Source organism: Balaenoptera physalus, assembly GCF_965194825.1.
Source record: "Balaenoptera physalus genome assembly, chromosome: 8".
In the NCBI taxonomy this organism is placed as follows: domain Eukaryota; kingdom Metazoa; phylum Chordata; class Mammalia; order Artiodactyla; family Balaenopteridae; genus Balaenoptera; species Balaenoptera physalus.
The window spans coordinates 47,195,847-47,212,960 of NC_138887.1; the positions used below are offsets into that span (position 1 = coordinate 47,195,847).

At 42.0% G+C, this 17,114-nt stretch overlaps 2 protein-coding genes across 4 annotated transcripts in view; one reads left to right on the forward strand and one right to left on the reverse strand.

Moving 5' to 3' along the window:
- Positions 1-17,114, forward strand: part of CROT (carnitine O-octanoyltransferase) — a 104,288-nt gene that overhangs the window by 81,429 nt on the left and 5,745 nt on the right. The window lies entirely within an intron of this gene.
- ABCB4 (ATP binding cassette subfamily B member 4) overlaps positions 1-17,114 on the reverse strand; it is a 97,374-nt gene that overhangs the window by 13,959 nt on the left and 66,301 nt on the right. For all 3 annotated transcript variants that reach the window (XM_082472472.1, XM_082472470.1, XM_082472471.1), the window contains 5 exons: positions 13,436-13,536; positions 11,798-11,938; positions 9,040-9,196; positions 7,066-7,263; positions 5,369-5,575 (listed from right to left, as the gene is read on the reverse strand). In XM_082472472.1, coding sequence (XP_082328598.1) covers positions 5,369-5,575; positions 7,066-7,263; positions 9,040-9,196; positions 11,798-11,938; positions 13,436-13,536 — 804 coding nt within the window. The remainder of the gene's footprint in view (positions 1-5,368; positions 5,576-7,065; positions 7,264-9,039; positions 9,197-11,797; positions 11,939-13,435; positions 13,537-17,114) is intronic.

The following is a 17,114-nucleotide window of genomic DNA, read 5'->3' on the forward strand; positions in this document are numbered from 1 at the left end:
TGGAAGATAAAATGGTGGAAATAACTACTGCAGAGCAGGATAAAGAAAAAAGAATGAAAAGAACTGAGGACAGTCTCAGAGACCTCTGGGACAACATTAAACGCACCAACATTCGAATTATAGGGGTCCCAGAAGAAGAAGAGAAAAAGAAAGGGACTGAGAAAATATTTGAAGAGATTATAGTTGAAAACTTCCCTAATATGGGAAAGGAAATAGTTAATCAAGTCCTGGAAGCACAGAGAGTCCCATACAGGATAAACCCAAGGAGAAACACACCAAGACACGTATTAATCAAACTGTCAAAAATTAAATATAAAGAAAACATATTAAAAGCAGCAAGGGAAAAACAACAAATAACACACAAGGGAATCCCCATAAGGTTAACAGCTGATCTTTCAGCAGAAACTCTGCAAGCCAGAAGGGAGTGGCAGGATATACTTAAAGTGACGAAGGAGAAAAACCTACAACCAAGATTACTCTACCCAGCAAGGATCTCATTCAGATGTGATGAAGAAATTAAAACCTTTACAGACAAGCAAAAGCTGAGAGTTCAGCACCACCAAACCAGCTTTACAACAAATGCTAAAGGAACTTCTCTAGGCAAGAAACACAAGAGAAGGAAAACACCTACAATAACAAACCCAAAACATTTAAGAAAATGGGAATAGGAACATACATATCGATAATTACCTTGAATGTAAATGGATTAAATGCTCCCACCAAAAGACACAGACTGGCTGAATGGATACAAAAACAAGACCCATATATATGCTGTCTACAAGAGACCCACTTCAGACCTAGAGACACATACAGACTGAAAGTGAGGGGATGGAAAAAGATATTCCATGCAAATGGAAATCAAAAGAAAGCTGGAGTAGCAATTCTCATATCAGACAAAATAGACTTTAAAATAAAGACTATTACAAGAGACAAAGAAGGACACTATATAATGATCAAGGGATCAATCCAAGAGGAAGGTATAACAATTGTAAATATTTATGCACCCAACATAGGAGCACCTCAATACATAAGGCAAATACTAACAGCCATAAAAGGGGAAATCGACAGCAACACAATCATAGTAGGGGACTTTAACACCCCACTCTCACCAATGGACAGATCATCCAAAATGAAAATAAATAAGGAAACACAAGCTTTAAATGATACATTAAACAAGATGGACTTAATTGATATTTATAGGACATTCCACCCAAAAACAACAGAATACACATTTTTCTCAAGTGCTCATGGAACATTCTCCAGGATAGATCATATCTTGGGTCACAAATCAAGCCTTGGTAAATTTAAGAAAATTGAAATCGTATCAAGTATCTTTTCCGATCACAACACTATGAGACTAGATATCAGTTACAGGAAAAGATGTGTAAAAAATACAAACACATGGAGGCTACACAATACACTACTTAATAACGAAGTGATCACTGAAGAAATGAAAGAGGAAATCAAAAAATACCTAGAAACAAATGACAATGGAGATACGACGACCCAAAATCTATGGGATGCAGCAAAAGCAGTGATAAGAGGGAAGTTTATAGCAATACAAGCCTACCTCAAGAAACAGGAAACATCTCGAATAAACAACCTAACCTTGCACCTAAAGCAATTAGAGAAAGAAGAACAAAAAAAACCCCAAAGCTAGCAGAAGGAAAGAAATCATAAAGATCAGGTCAGAAATAAATGAAAAGGAAATGAAGGAAACAATAGCAAAAATCAATGAAACTAAAAGCTGGTTCTTTGAGAAGATAAACAAAATTGATAAACCATTAGCCAGACTCATCAAGAGAAAAAGGGAGAAGACTCAAATCAATAGAATTAGAAATGAAAAAGGAGAAGTAACCACTGACACTGCAGAAATACAAAAGATCATGAGAGATTACTACAAGCAACTCTATGCCAATAAAATGGACAACCTGGAAGAAATGGACAGATTCTTAGAAATGCACAAACTGCCAAGACTGAACCAGGAAGAAATAGAAAATATGAACAGACCAATCACAAGCACTGAAATTGAAACTGTGATTAAAAACCTTCCAACAAACAAAAGCCCAGGACCAGATGGCTTCACAGGTGAATTCTACCAAACATTTAGAGAAGAGCTAACACCTATCCTTCTCAAACTCTTCCAAAATACTGCAGAGGGAGGAACACTCCCAAACTCATTCTACGAGGCCACCATCACCCTGATACCAAAACCAGACAAAGATGTCACAAAGAAAGAAAACTACAGGCCAATATCACTGATGAACATAGATGCAAAAATCCTCAACAAAATACTAGCAAACAGAATCCAACAGCACATTAAAAGAATCATACACCATGATCAAGTGGGGTTTATCCCAGGAATGCAAGGATTCTTCAATATACGCAAATCAATCAATGTGATACACCATATTAACAAATTGAAGGAGAAAAACCATATGATCATCTCAATAGATGCAGAGAAAGCTTTCGACAAAATTCAACACCCATTTATGATAAAAGCCCTGCAGAAAGTAGGCATAGAGGGAACTTTCCTCAACATAATAAAGGCCATATATGACAAACCCACAGCCAACATTGTCCTCAATGGTGAAAAACTGAACCCATTTCCACTAAGATCATGAACAAGACAAGGTTGCCCACTCTCACCACTATTATTCAACATAGTTTTGGAAGTTTTAGCCACAGCAATCAGAGAAGACAAAGAAATAAAAGGAATCCAAATTGGAAAAGAAGAAGTAAAGCTGTCACTGTTTGCAGATGACATGATACTATACATAGAGAATCCTAAAGATGCTACCAGAAAACTCCTAGAGCTAATCAATGAATTTGGTATAGTAGCAGGATACAAAATTAATGCACAGAAATCTCTTGCATTTCTATACACTAATGACGAAAAATCTGAAAGTGAAATTAAGAAAACACTCCCGTTTACCATTGCAACAAAAAGAATAAAATATCTAGGAATAAACCTACCTAAGGAGACAAAAGACCTGTATGCAGAAAACTATAAGACACTGATGAAAGAAATTAAAGATGATACAAATAGATGGAGAGATATACCATGTTCCTGGATTGGAAGAATCAACATTGTGAAAATGACTCTACTACCCAAAGCAATCTACAGATTCAATGCAATCCCTATCAAACTACCACTGGTATTTTTCACAGAACTAGAACAAAAAATTTCACAATTTGTATGGAAACACAAAAGACCCCGATTAGCCAAAGCAATCTTGAGAACGAAAAATGGAGCTGGGGGAATCAGGCTCCCTGACTTCAGACTATATTACAAAGCTACAGTAATCAAGACAGTTTGGTACTGGCACAAAAACAGAAATATAGATCAATGGAACAGGATAGAAAGCCCAGAGATAAACCCACGCACATATGGTCACCTTATCTTTGATAAAGGAGGCAAGCATATACAGTGGAGAAAAGACAGCCTCTTCAATAAGTGGTGCTGGGGAAATTGGACAGATACATGTAAAAGTATGAAATTAGAACACTCCCTGACACCATGCACAAAAATAAACTCAAAATGGATTAAAGACCTAAGTGTAAGGCCAGACACTATCAAACTCTTAGAGGAAAACATAGGCAGAACACTGTATGACATACATCACAGCAAGATTCTTTTTGACCCAGCTCCCAGAGAAATGGAAATAAGAACACAAATAAACAAATGGGACCAAATGAAACTTAAAAGCTTTTGCACAGCAAAGGAAACCATAAACAAGACCAAAAGACAACCATCAGAATGGGAGAAAATATTTGCAAATGAAGCAACTGACAAAGGATTAATCTCCAAGATTTACAAGCAGCTCATGCAGCTCAATAACAAAAAAACGAACAACCCAATCCAAAAATGGGCAGAAGACCTAAATAGACATTTCTCCAAAGAAGATATACAGATTGCCAACAGACACATGAAAGAATGCTCAACATCATTAATCATTAGAGAAATGCAAATCAAAACTACAATGAGATATCATCTCACACCGGTCAGAATGGCCATCATCAAAAAATCTAGAAACAATAAATGCTGGAGAGGGTGTGGAGGAAAGGGAACACTCTTGCACTGTTGGTGGGAATGTAAATTGATACAGCCACTATGGAGAACAGTACGGAGGTTCCTTAAAAAACTACAAATAGAACTACCATACGACCCAGCAATCTCACTACTGGGCATATACCCTGAGAAAACCATAGTTCAAAAAGAGTCATGTACCAAAATGTTCATTGCAGCTCTATTTACAATAGCCAGGACATGGAAGCAACCTAAATGTCCATCGACAGATGAATGGATAAAGAAGATGTGGCACATATATACAATGGAATATTACTCAGCCATAAAAAGAAATGAAATGAAGGTATTTGTAATGAGGTGGATGGAGTTAGAGTCTGTCATACAGAGTGAAGTAAGTCAGAAAGAGAAAAACAAATACAGTATGCTAACACATATATACGGAATCTAAGGGAAAAAAAAAAGGCCATGAAGAACCTAGTGGCAAGACGGGAATAAAGACACAGACCTACTAGAGAATGGACTTGAGGATATGGGGAGGGGGTGGGGTGAGATGTGACAGGGTGAGAGAGTGTCATGGACATATATACACTACCAAATGTAAAATAGATAGCTAGTGGGAAGCAGCCGCAGAGCACAGGGAGATCAGCTCGGTGCTTTGGGACCACCTAGAGGTGTGGGATGGGGAGGGTGGGAGGGAGGGAGATGCAAGAGGGAAGAGATATGGTAACATATTGTATATGTATAACTGATTCACTTTGTTATAAAGCAGAAGCTAACACACCATTGTAAAGCAATTATACTTCAATAAAGATGTTTAAAAAATAAAGTTGGAGAGACCAAAAAAAAAAAAAAAAAAAACTGGGGAAGTCTGAGCAAGATCAGTGGATCGTGTCAAAATTAGTATCGTAGTTGCAGTACCCTGTTAGTTTTGCAAGATGTCACTGGAGGAAACTGGGTCAAGGGTACACAAGATCTCTGTATTCCTTACAACTGCACATGAATCTATAATTATCTCAAAATGTTTAAAAAAGAAAGTACCATAAGGAATAAAGCAAACATGGCTACAGTACAAACCCAGCCCTCAACCAGCAGTGACTTAACATGACCTCGTTTTCTTCTCACGACATTTGTACGAGGTAGACACCACGCCTAATTTCCCCGTTTACCAGTAAGGAAACTTGGTATCATGGACTTCAGTGTCTTGTCCAAGGTCACAGTGCTAGTACAGAGGCAAGTTATGTTACAAGGCTTTGAAGCATAACTTTGGGAGCTGTTGGAGGAGGAAAACAGTTTGCAGTTGAGTCTGGTATCAGCCTAGGAAGCTACCAGTTCACTTACTTCGGGTAAGGTCTCGATGAAAGGATGGATGTTGGCTGCTTTGGCGGCACTCACGATTTCAGGCATCTTGACAGACCGGCTGTTGTCTCCATAGGCAATGTTGTCAGCAATGCTGCAGTCAAACAGGATGGGCTCCTGGGACACAATGCCGAGTTGGGCTCTGAGCCACTGGATGTTGAGCTTCTTTGCTTCTTGACCATCTAGGAGCTGAAAACCAAAGTCCACAAACTATAAGAAGGGCTTAAAAAACAAAAAAACAAAAAAAACCAACTCAACAGTACGTGACTAGGAGGACTGTTGCACGTGGGCATCAGCAGTTTGTGAAATACCAACCCTCACAGCCTGTAAGCTCTTACACTGCTGGAGGCCAACACAGCCAACAAAACGATTTTTTTTTTTTTTATGTTGACTAGGCCATCCCTTTCTTGTTCTACCTGGGAAAATGGTGGCACGTTTGGCCCCGTCTTTCCACGTTACTTTCTTTGTTCCTACCTGCCCTCATCCAGGCAAGTGTACCGTCCTCTGTCTTTAAGAAGTATGCGGTTAGGTGTTCTGCTCATTTCTGCTGTCGCCTGAACAACTGCAACCTTTCACCTTGACTGTGTCCCCCTCCTCCAGGCACACCAGGAAAAAAAGCAGATCGGCAGCATGGCCCCAGATTTTGAAAGTTGGTTATATCCTTTCCTAACCTCTACCTCTCTTTCACTTGAGAACTACCAGCCTTCAACTTCCCCCATTTCTCTTTCTGATAGCACTAAGGACAAGAGTTCAATGGAAAGTGGACAAGCTCAAAGGGCAGTATCTTTATCTTTGGGAAACTGGCTTTGTTGATGGTGGTTTTGATTATTTTTTGTTTGCTGTAAGCAGGAGGCATGGTGCTTCTAGAGGAGCCTTGTGATGGGCTAACTGAGAATACAGCTTCCAGCAATGCAGGGGACACGGTGAAGGAATACACACAAGTCCAACTAGTCTTGCCCTCTAGAGAAAGAAGTTCCCACTGTAGTATTAGCACAGCACACCTACAGAGTACTGTTGAGCTGGTTTGCCCATATTCATACCTTCAGAGTAATTGTAATAGTGGAAGCATAAGATTTTCCCCAAAGAAACAACTCAACAAGGTTTAACATTCTGGTGACTGCCTAAATGGTGGTGGGCTTCCTGGGCTAGGTCAGTGGGTACCATCCCAAAGTAATGGGAAATGCAGGCATTATCGGTAAGAGCCAAGTCTCCACTCGTGGAAGAGGGCCAGCGGCTAGACACCACAACATCAATGCTGAAAGCCATATATGAGAAGGCTGGAGTTCGGGTCAGAGAGAGATGGCAGGGCAGGAGGAGGAGGGGAGGCAGTCCTGGGAGTCTACTCAGAACTCTGGCAGGCCTGTGCGGCTTACCTTTATAACCCAGGAAGCGAGTGAGTGTTCACGCAGGAGGCTCCAGCTGGCTCAGAAGGCCCAGGGCAGGGCACAGATCAACTTCATACTCAGTACTTTCTGAACGACACTCAATTCCTGATGTTCTACCCTATTGTCCCCACATATTTGTCTGACTATGGGTGCCACCTTGGGGTTTATAGAATGTGGTCATCGTATCAGTTAGGATTATAGGTCTTGTCCAGTTTTTTCCGTTATGGGAATATTGGTTTAGCCACTTGAAATATTGCCTCAAATCAAGTTACTAATTTAAGAAAGTGCGCTCACCACTGTTCCAGCCAAGGGGTCGTAGAACCGCTCCAGGAGCTGGACCACCGTGCTTTTCCCACAGCCGCTGCTGCCCACCAGGGCCAGCGTCTGGCCCTTCTTCACCTCGAGGCTCAGCCCCTGAAGCACGGGCACGTTTGGCCGCGTGGGATAGTTGAACACGACTTCATTAAGTGTCACATTTCCTTCAAACTTATCCTAAAAAATAGGCATTTTTATGTTGCTATTGTAATTGGTCTGATAATGATTGGAATAAAAAGTATAATTTCAAGGGCTTCCCTGGTGGCGCAGTGGTTAAGAATCCTCCTGCCAATGCAGGGGACACGGGTTCAAGCCCTGGTCCGGGAAGATCCCACATGCCGGGGAGCTACTGCGCCCATGCGCCACAACTACTGAGCCCGTGAGCCACAACTAATGAAGCCCATGCACCTAGAGCCCGTGCTCCGCAACAAGAGAAGCCACCGCAATGAGAAGCCCGCACACCGCAACGAAGAATAGCTCCCGTTCACTGCAACTAGAGAAAGCCCACGTGCAGCAATGAGGACCCAATGCAGCCAAAAATAAATTAAAAAAAAAAAAAGTATAATTTCAAGGAAGCTTTACCAAACACTATAGCAGAGAAACATACAATTCATATTCAGTACAGGTACTGGCACCAGTTAGTATTGGTAGCAAGTTGTTATATAAAATGAAGATGGGAGCCAGGGGTACAGGTTAAAGACAGTCATATTACAGAGTTGTTAACTAAACTCAAAATTTCTGGTTCATTGAAGACAAATATTTAGTTTTCCCAAATGATGATTTTGCGGCTGGAGCCAAGTCAATGGCCCAAGGCTCAGAGGCTTGGGGATTTAGAGCAGTTTCTACATGCCGTCTCAGTGGACAGCCCTTGCCTGCAGCCCTGGTGGCCTCTTTATCTCCCTCACTGGGCACAGCTTTTTTCTCAGAACAGGAAATACCTGGTGAAGTTCCAAAACGGTTGTGTTAAGTCCCCATCGCTTTACCCACGCTGCTTCGCCTGCATTAAAACGTGCAGCGGCTTGTGTTATGCAAGGAACACAAAGAACACTGACATCTAAGTTTGGGGATAGTAAAGGACTAGTCCTCCTACTCTGAATAAAGTGGCCTTCTCACCAGTCGTAACGCTGTGACGACAACATGTGATGAAAGCCAAATTGCTAATGCAGTTACACACAGAGCTACAGGCACATACCTTCCATGCAGAAATGACTCACAATTTTCGTGGAAATTATTCAGTTCTACTACATCTGGATTTGGGGTTCTTTACTTTTGACGTGCTCATCCTTGCAACCCCCTATGAAATTTGAAAATGCCAGGAAAGTTGGCCAAATATTATTAGCCTTGTAACTATCACAAAGCCAGTGAAGTGAATGTCAGTGTAATCACTACAAATTTATCCTGTGGTTACGACTGCCAACTAAAAATTGCCACTTGCCATCTGCCTCTACAAGGACAAAGTCACAGACTGCGGCAGCCACCAGCCTTCAACACACCCTGAAAGGAGTTCAGGGCGAAGATCAGGAATGAGGCACTCTGTGCTCTGGGAAAAACTGGCAGAACAGGCCTTCAGATAGTTAGATATTTTCAGGAGAAAATTTTATGAACCCAATTTCTTGCATCTTCTCATACCTAGAAAAGCACTACAATCGTTAATGGGGGCATCTGCTCCTTGTGACCAGTAGCAAGGCTCTGCCAAAATGCATGCTTGACTGCACGTGCCCCCTTCACTAAAATCCTATGGAACTCTGACCTTCCCCCGCCTCCCTCTTAGGAGCAGTTTCTCCGAGCTCTCTGAGATGCTGTCTCCCGGGCTGCAGTCCTCATTTTGCCCCAAATAAAACTTAACTCACAACTCTCACATTGTGCCTTTTTTTTTCGGTCGACATGATCTAGCAGACAGCAAACCTTTAGGAAAAAATTAACCAAGTGCTGATCAGACAGCAGAGAACTCACAGGCCTCAGGCCTTCCTCACTGTGGCTGTCAATCAAAGGTTGTCTTTCAAACAGATTGAATAAGTGCGCTGCAGACAGCTTGGCTTTAGCATAGTCTGGAGCAAAGGAACTCGCGTGTCCTAGAGCCACGGCGCCCAACACAATCGCTGAAAACACCCTAGATGGGAGCAGAGGAAGTTTAAACATTAATGTATATAATGTAGCCCCGAGATGTCTCAAAGCCCAAAGACATACTGCTGGCCAGTACTGATGTTTTCACACCCTTACTCATCCCCCTCCCCCCTCCCCCACACATCACTAGAAAATTCCAGGACCAAAGGACACCGGGAGGGGAGGCAGCACCGGCTGCCTGAGGGTTTCCTTTTTTCTACTGCCTTCTGGCTTCCTTTAGGAGCTTCTCATTTCCTAGATTTCATGTCACTTTGTAAAGCTCTCCTCTCTCAGGAAGTTATCTGCTAACAGAATCTTGAGCTGTGATCTCGGGTAATTCTAGTAACAAGCCACATACCCCGTTTAGACTCGAGGGAACTGAAGCTCTGGGGGCTGAAGGGACTTGATCAGTACCAGACAAGGAGTGAGGTTTCCTCCTGACTCTACAGCCCTGATCTCCAGAGTGGGGTTTCTTCTGCAGCCCCGCACAAACAATAATCATCGTCACTGTGGTTAAAGAATTCTTACTGGGCAAAATAAGCCTTTACTACAAATAGCTTTGCTGTTACAAGTAAAATAACTATGGCTATGACCCTGAAGAAACAATTAAGCTAACGGTCTATTCTCCAATTAAAAGAAAGGCTATGGATTATCACTTCTAGGGGGAACTGAAGATTCTGAGATTTACGCCTCCACAAAGCTGTTTACTTCTGGCACCAGAGCTCCCTAGACAGAGGGGAGGGTAGGAAAATCTCTAATAATAGAGAACTTAAAAAAATTTCCCCCAAACTTCTAAATCTAAGATTTTGGGGGGAAACTGTATTTTTTTTTTTTTTTTTTTTTGGTCTCTTTGAGCTACACTCAAATAAGAGAGACCAAAGTTCCACAAGTTTGAAAAAGTTAAATCAAATAAATTACATGCACTGAATATTTTCTGCTTTGCTTCTGTATCCCTGATACAGACCAGATAAATAATTCTGGATCGGGTGTCAGGGCATTTGGCTCCTTGTTTTGGTTTGTAATTTAATGCATTCTTTTTTTAATTCTTTTTTTTTTAAATTGAAGTATAGTTGATTTACAATGCTGTATTAATTACTGCTGTGCAGCAAAGTGTAAATCTAAGGTATTAAAATGTATTTTAAGTACACGGGGGGTGGGGGAGATGGTGGGTAGAGTAAGGCTCTCCCTTAAATATTTGATGAGGTTAATTATCAAAAATCAAATTTTAGAAGAGTGATGAACAACTCACATGTAGCTAGCTGCCTAGCTTTCCTGTACAGCCTGTAATGCAGCTTTAGTATGAAAGATTTTAAAAGCTATCTTCCAATTATCCAGAATTTAACATTTTAATGATAAAAACAGTTTTTAAAAGCAGGGCCAATTTTTTCATTGGTATTTTTCTAGACAATGAGTGTCTCCAAGTGGTAATTCCCAGCTGGCTATTTCCATCTGTCCCTCCAAAACCACTTTCTACTCTCCCATCTCTATCTTATACCATCCTCCTCTATGCCTGACAGGCTGACCTTCAGGGTCTGCATCGAAAGCTTTTCTGGTCCTCTGGCTCCTGATGGGGTTTGGCAAGGAATAGCACAGCAGGGAAGGAGGCTGGAGGAGTGGGACCAGGCCGTTTGTTGTGTTGGTCTCTTTCCTGTCGGAGAGTTGTGGTGTTGGGGTCCTTCCACCAAAGACCACAGAAGGCCCCTGCGCTGGCTTCTGAAAATCGTTCCCTCCTCTTGCCCTTTAGGCTTAAGTAAGGTCTTAGTGGTGCCTAGCCGGGCACTGCTGACCTTAATACTTCTCACACCTTTATAAACAGACCCTTTAGCAAACTGTCCTCCATTACCCCATCTGCGGGGCCATTTGTTCCCTGCTGGGATCCTGACTGATGCAAAGATATATATTCTTTTTGCATGGTTATTTTAATTTTGGATGAAAACAAAAGTACAGCTTTTAAACACTTTCACTCTGTCCGTCTTGACCCTGGGTTTTTCAGTTGTTTGCTACTTTTTAAAAATCATCCCATCAGAGCAGAAATACGCCACAGTGATCTTAAAAGAATGGCTTCCCTTTGGCAAGACTAGACTGCAACCTAATTGAACGTATTTAGCATAGTTTGAAAGACCATTGGTTAGCCTTGGAAACCAAGAAAATAGGAAAGGCTAAGAGGCAACAGTTGGCAGGGTCATCCCAGGGCTGGTTAGGGAACAGAGTGTTTACCAGACTTCAGTCAAGCGTTCCCATCCCACTGTCAAGGCCATCTTTGGTTGCCCTTAAATAGTAAGCTATTATAACCTCTGTTTTGGGTCCATGGTCACCAGCAGTCTTCTAATTATGATTTATCTCTGCATTGAGAACATTTGCTGTCCTCCTGTCCTTCTATGTATTACTGAAATTCTGGTTTATGATCATTTTCATGAGCTTGGTTGATTTTAGTCCACTCGCATAATGAAACTGTCCTTGTAGTACCGACAACATTTGATTTCTGGGGTAGATTCAACTCTCTGACTTAATCATAAAACAAGTTAGTTTTTCGCTCTACTCCAAACCTTTGCATAGACCTATTGAAACGTTATTATGGAATAATCTCAATAAATTAAAAGGTACTTACATAATAACATCTCTGAAGTGCATATGTCCATTCACAATGAGATAGGCACCAAACCGAAAACAACCGGCATGGGAAAAATACATAAATGCTTGTGAAATACTAAAAGTAATTCCATAGATGTGTGCTTTCCGCACAGAATTCCTGAAAAGCAAATCAGTATATCTGTAACCATTATCTTCAACCTCTCTTAGCACTGGTTTGTACAAAGAGCACAGCTTCTAAGTCTAGTCAACCTGTGTTTAAATTCTGCCCCCAGTTACAATTAAAGTGACTTAACCTCCGTACGCATCAGTTTTCTGACTTGTAAGAGGCGGATAACCAGTATGATACAAAATTGTTTTGAGATCTAAATAGACAATACAAATGTCTAGCGCAGTACCTAGCTCATAGTGGTTGCTCAAATGATAGTTGCTGTTATTATTACACAGGAATATCTGGGAACTCAAACATGATTGTTGTTATCAAACATAAAGGATGTCAAAGTTAGGACTAAAGTTTGAATTGTCTAAATTCAGTTGTTTAATATTATTATCTTGTCTTCTGTGATGAGTTATAGTCTCTCATATCAAAGTTCACATTTCAGATTCAGAAAAGTAGGGTCACCGAGGTTTATCTAGACACACATCAGAAGTCCTTCCCGGAGCTAGATCCCACCATCCCCAACACAATTTGTTTTGAACCATTTCTAATTAGACCTCTTGCTATCCTCTATTAGTTTAGCTACTTTATTTTACTTTATTATTCTAAATCCTCCAGAAGAACATTAATTTATTTACTTTCAGATTAGAAGGCAGGCACTTGGCAAGAGGAAAAATTTAAAGTATTACTGATCTGGATAGTTTAACTTCTGTGCTGTGAGCATGGTGTTACAATACTTAATGTTACTGAACAATTTACAATGCTACTGACAGATACATGTCAGACATCAAATGACCAGAAAAATGTAATAGCTGCATGAAGTATATATACATAACTAGGAAGGTGGATACACTGAGAAATTCAATTATCCCTGTTCAAATATGTAAGTGTTCGAAACCATTGTTGTAGTCTACAAAGTTGTGATTCAAATTGTGTTCAATTTTGTTAGTGTTAAAACATATTCATTTATAAGGACAGGCCCTGGTTGGAAACAAGTGGCAAACAGGTGCTGGAGGTTTGTCGAATTGCTCAAGTATAAACCAATGAAATAGGCTCTGTGTCTTTGTTTTCAGAGTAGGACAGATCTGGTCCTCACCCAGAGAACAAAGGAAACACTTTAACCCAACAACAAATCTCATCTTTGGTTCAGTCTACACAATGCAAAGAAAACAAAGGTTTGAGCAATTCCCTAAAAGAATGTTCATCCTGAATCACCACATGGGTTGTTTATGTCGCCTGCAGTGGTGAACAAATACTTGTGTGGCCCTCTGTACCTTTTAGCTCTTAGAGACCCAATCTTACTGTTTTTTTATAAGAGATGTAAAAATCCAATCCTGTGGTCCAGCTGCATCCAAAAGTTACTTATTTTCACTGAGATAATTATTGAAAAAAATGTCATCCTTACAATCATATCATTGTTTGCAGCAGGAACAAAAATTGGAATCAATAATTCAGCCTAGGAAAACACTACGCTCTTAATAACAATCATACGCTCATTACCTGTAAGCTCCATACAAGTTTTCAACATACATTGATTCAAATTTTTTTTCCTGGGTCAAGGACACAACTGTCCTAATATTTTCTATTGCCTCTGTTGCAATCTGTAATGTAGAACAGATCATGATTAGAAGTGGGGCTTTTACTTCTGAAATAATAAAAATATATATATAAGCCTTAGGGTTCTGTCAAAAGAACCCCGAAGGTTATGTTGACAGGTTTTCAATTCCTTTAAAATTTGGAAAGCAAAGGCATAATATGTTCTTCAAGACAAGCTCCATGAAAAAACTGGCAATCTTTTTTTTTTTTTTAAATTATTTATTTATGGCTGTGTTCGGTCTTTGTTGCTGCACGCAGGCTTTTCTCTAGTTGTGGCGAGCGGGGGCTACTCTTCTTTGCAGTGCGCAGGCTTTTCATTGCAGTGGCTTCTCTTGCTGCGGAGCGTGGGCTCTAGGCATGCGGGCTTCAGTAGTTGTGGCACACGGGCTCAGTAGTTGTGGCTCGCGGGCTCTAGAGCACAGGCTCAGTAGTTGTGGCACATGGGCTTAGTTGCTTCGCGGCATGTGGGATCTTCCCAGACTAGGGCTCGAACCCATGTCCCCTGAATTGGCAGGCTGATTCTTAACCACTGTGCCACCAGGGAAGCCCCAAACTGGCAATCTTAAAAGCACCTCTGGTTGTGCTAAATCTGGTGGCAAGTCTTCCTATGCCCTATGGTGGGAGACAGACCAGCTTAGGGCAAGAATGGTGGCCCAGGCGCCAGAAGCCTGATTCTATTCCTAGCCCTGCCACCAGGCAGTTACTTGACTGGCTTTAGTCAAACCCCTAGTCAAACCCCTTTGTGGCTTTGCTTTCTTCATAGGGTAGTAGCTTAGAAGAGAGAATCAGGCTGATTTCTATGGGCCTACTGAAGGTGCCAATCATTTCCACATTTGAGAACATCCCAGTTGTAAACATCAGGACCCTGCCTTAAATTCCTGATGAAACCGGGGACAGACACCTGACACATTTAGGCCTTTCGGATTCAGTTTCCTGGACTTAGAGGCAACTGTGTGTCCTGGGAGGCGCCTGCAGATTCAGAGGTTAAGGTCACCAGGGTATGTGTAGGAAGCTGGTCTGAATATTCAGCGACCGAGGAACAGAACAAACGTGTGGACAGACTCTGAGACAGTGCGCTTATGGCTCTAAGAGAGGAGCTGCTGGGGACATTGCAGTTGCCACAAGCCATGTGTACTCCCCACACTTCCGTGTGTCCTTACATCAAACCCCTTTTACCCAAACCAGCCAGAGCAGTTTTGTGACAGCCAAATCACCCCTGACTAATGTTAATTGTCTGTGATGTGGCTATTTAGTCTAAATCACAGTTTGGCAATTGATTCATCTAAACTATTGGCACAAGGAGCATAAGACAAAAACCCAAAATGAAATCTTATCAGCTTGGAGACTTTTATCCCAGTTCTCAGCTTTTTAACCAGATGAAAGCAAGATATTTAATACCTTAAGCTGAATAGCCTTATATCTTTATTGTATATATTTTAAAATATTTATTTATTTATTTTTGGCTGCGCCAGGTTTTAGTTGTGGCGCACGGGATCTTCGTTGGGATCTTTAGTTGCAGCATGCATGCTGGATCTAGTTCCCTGATCAGGGATCGAACCTGGGCCCCCTGCATTAGGAGGGTGGAGTCTTACCCACTGGACCACCAGGGAAGTCCCTATCTTTATTTTTTATTATTATTTTTTAAATTTATTTTACTTTATTTTTGGCTGCATTAGGTCTTCGTTGCTGTGCGCAGGTTTTCTCTAGTTGCAGCGAGCGGTGGCTACTCTCTGTTGTGGTGCGCTGGCCTCTCATTGCGGTGGCTTCTCTTGTTGCAGAGCACGGGCTCTAGGCACGTGGGCTTCAGTAGTTGTGACACGCGGGCTCACTATTTGTGGCTCATGGCTCTAGAACGCAGGCTCAGTAGTTGTGGTGCACGGCCTTAGTTGCTCTGAGGCATGTGGGATCTTCCGGGACCAGGGCTCGAACCCATGTCCCCTGCATTGGCAGGTGGATTCTTACTTATTTATTTATTTATGGCTGTGTTGTGTCTTCGTTTCTGTACGAGGGCTTTCTCTAGTTGTGGCAAGCAGGGGCCACTCTTCATCGCGGTGCGCGGGCCTCTCACTATCGCGGCCTCTCTTGTTGCGGAGCACAGGCTCCAGACGCGCAGGCTCAGTAATTGTGGCTCACGGGCCCAGTTGCTCCGCGGCATGTGGGATCTTCCCAGACCAGGGCTCGAACCCGTGTCCCCTGCATTGGCAGGCGGATTCTTAACCACTGCGCCACCAGGGAAGCCCGGCAGGTGGATTCTTAACCACTGTGCCACCAGGAAAGCCCCCTATCTTTATTATAAATGAAACATCTAACAGTAATTGTAGCCAGACTAGAGAGTACTTACTGGCTTTTACTCTGTGCCAGGTGTTACCTCATTTGACAGCACTATGAGGTCCATGTTCTTCTTCCCGTTTGCACAGGTGAGGAGCCGAGGCACAGTGACTTGCCTAAGACTCTAGAGTTAATAAGCAGGCGGGACAGGATCCCTGTAAGGCTATCTGATGCCAAGTCCATGTTCTTAACCCATTATGCTCTTCTGCTTCCCCTGCTTTGTCATTTACACAAGGAGAAACTCGTTGTTAGGACTTTACAGTCAACTCTTGATTTTTTGATCACGGGTTAAGTGCTTTGAGGGTTAATTCTGGTTCAGCAGGCCCCTAATCTGAGTCATCAGGCAGGGCCGGAGTCAAGAGGGTGATTATGCAGCCTCCCTCCCCTCCCCCCAGCCCAGCAATCACACCCTCATTACTAAGCCTTTTCCGGAAAATGAAAATGGGAAGTTATCCCAAATCCCCATGTTCTTGAACCATGATTAATCTGCACCCAGGTCAATGAGAACTTTTTTGTTGTTGTTGAAAAAACAGTGATGTTGGGGGGGGGGGGGAGGGTGGTATCCAAGACCTTTCTAACCCTCATTTTGGATTAATCAGGAGTTGACTGAGTAAACAGAATTGAACTATGATTGAACTGGCTGATAATTAACTTTTAACATTTCCAATCTCTCATTAAAAAAAAAACAAACCCTTATCAGGTTAAAGTAGTTACTAAAAATATTTCAGACTGATCAGTCTGAGTTATTCATTCTCTGATCCCTGGAACGACAATGTATTAGCTGAAAGGAACCTGGGACACCATCTGGTACAATTTCTCACGTTACAGAAGTGGAAAGTGAAGACCAGTGAAGTGGGGGGTCTTCTCCAGTATGATATACTGAGCAGCCGCAAGGCCAGGACGGATGGTCCAAGGTGGTGTTTTGTTTGCCAAGCTGCTCCATTCTAACTGCCCTACTCCTGCCAAAACTCTGGCAACTTTCAGTGTCATTAGCCATTTTTAATAGAATTAAGATTCTGTTATCTTAACTAGACTCATGTGACTAGTCTAAGAAAAATTGATCTTCATTCTACCTACTGACAATTTCCCTTCGGAAATGTGAAAAGCGGTAGGGTTCAGGAGGAGAAAGGAAACGAACACTACAAGGTGTTTTTTCAGTAGTTAGTTGTGACAAACAGAAATCAAGGAAATGATGCCCTAAAGCAGGGGTCCCCAACCCCCGGGCCGCGGACCGGTACTGGTCCATGGCCTGTTA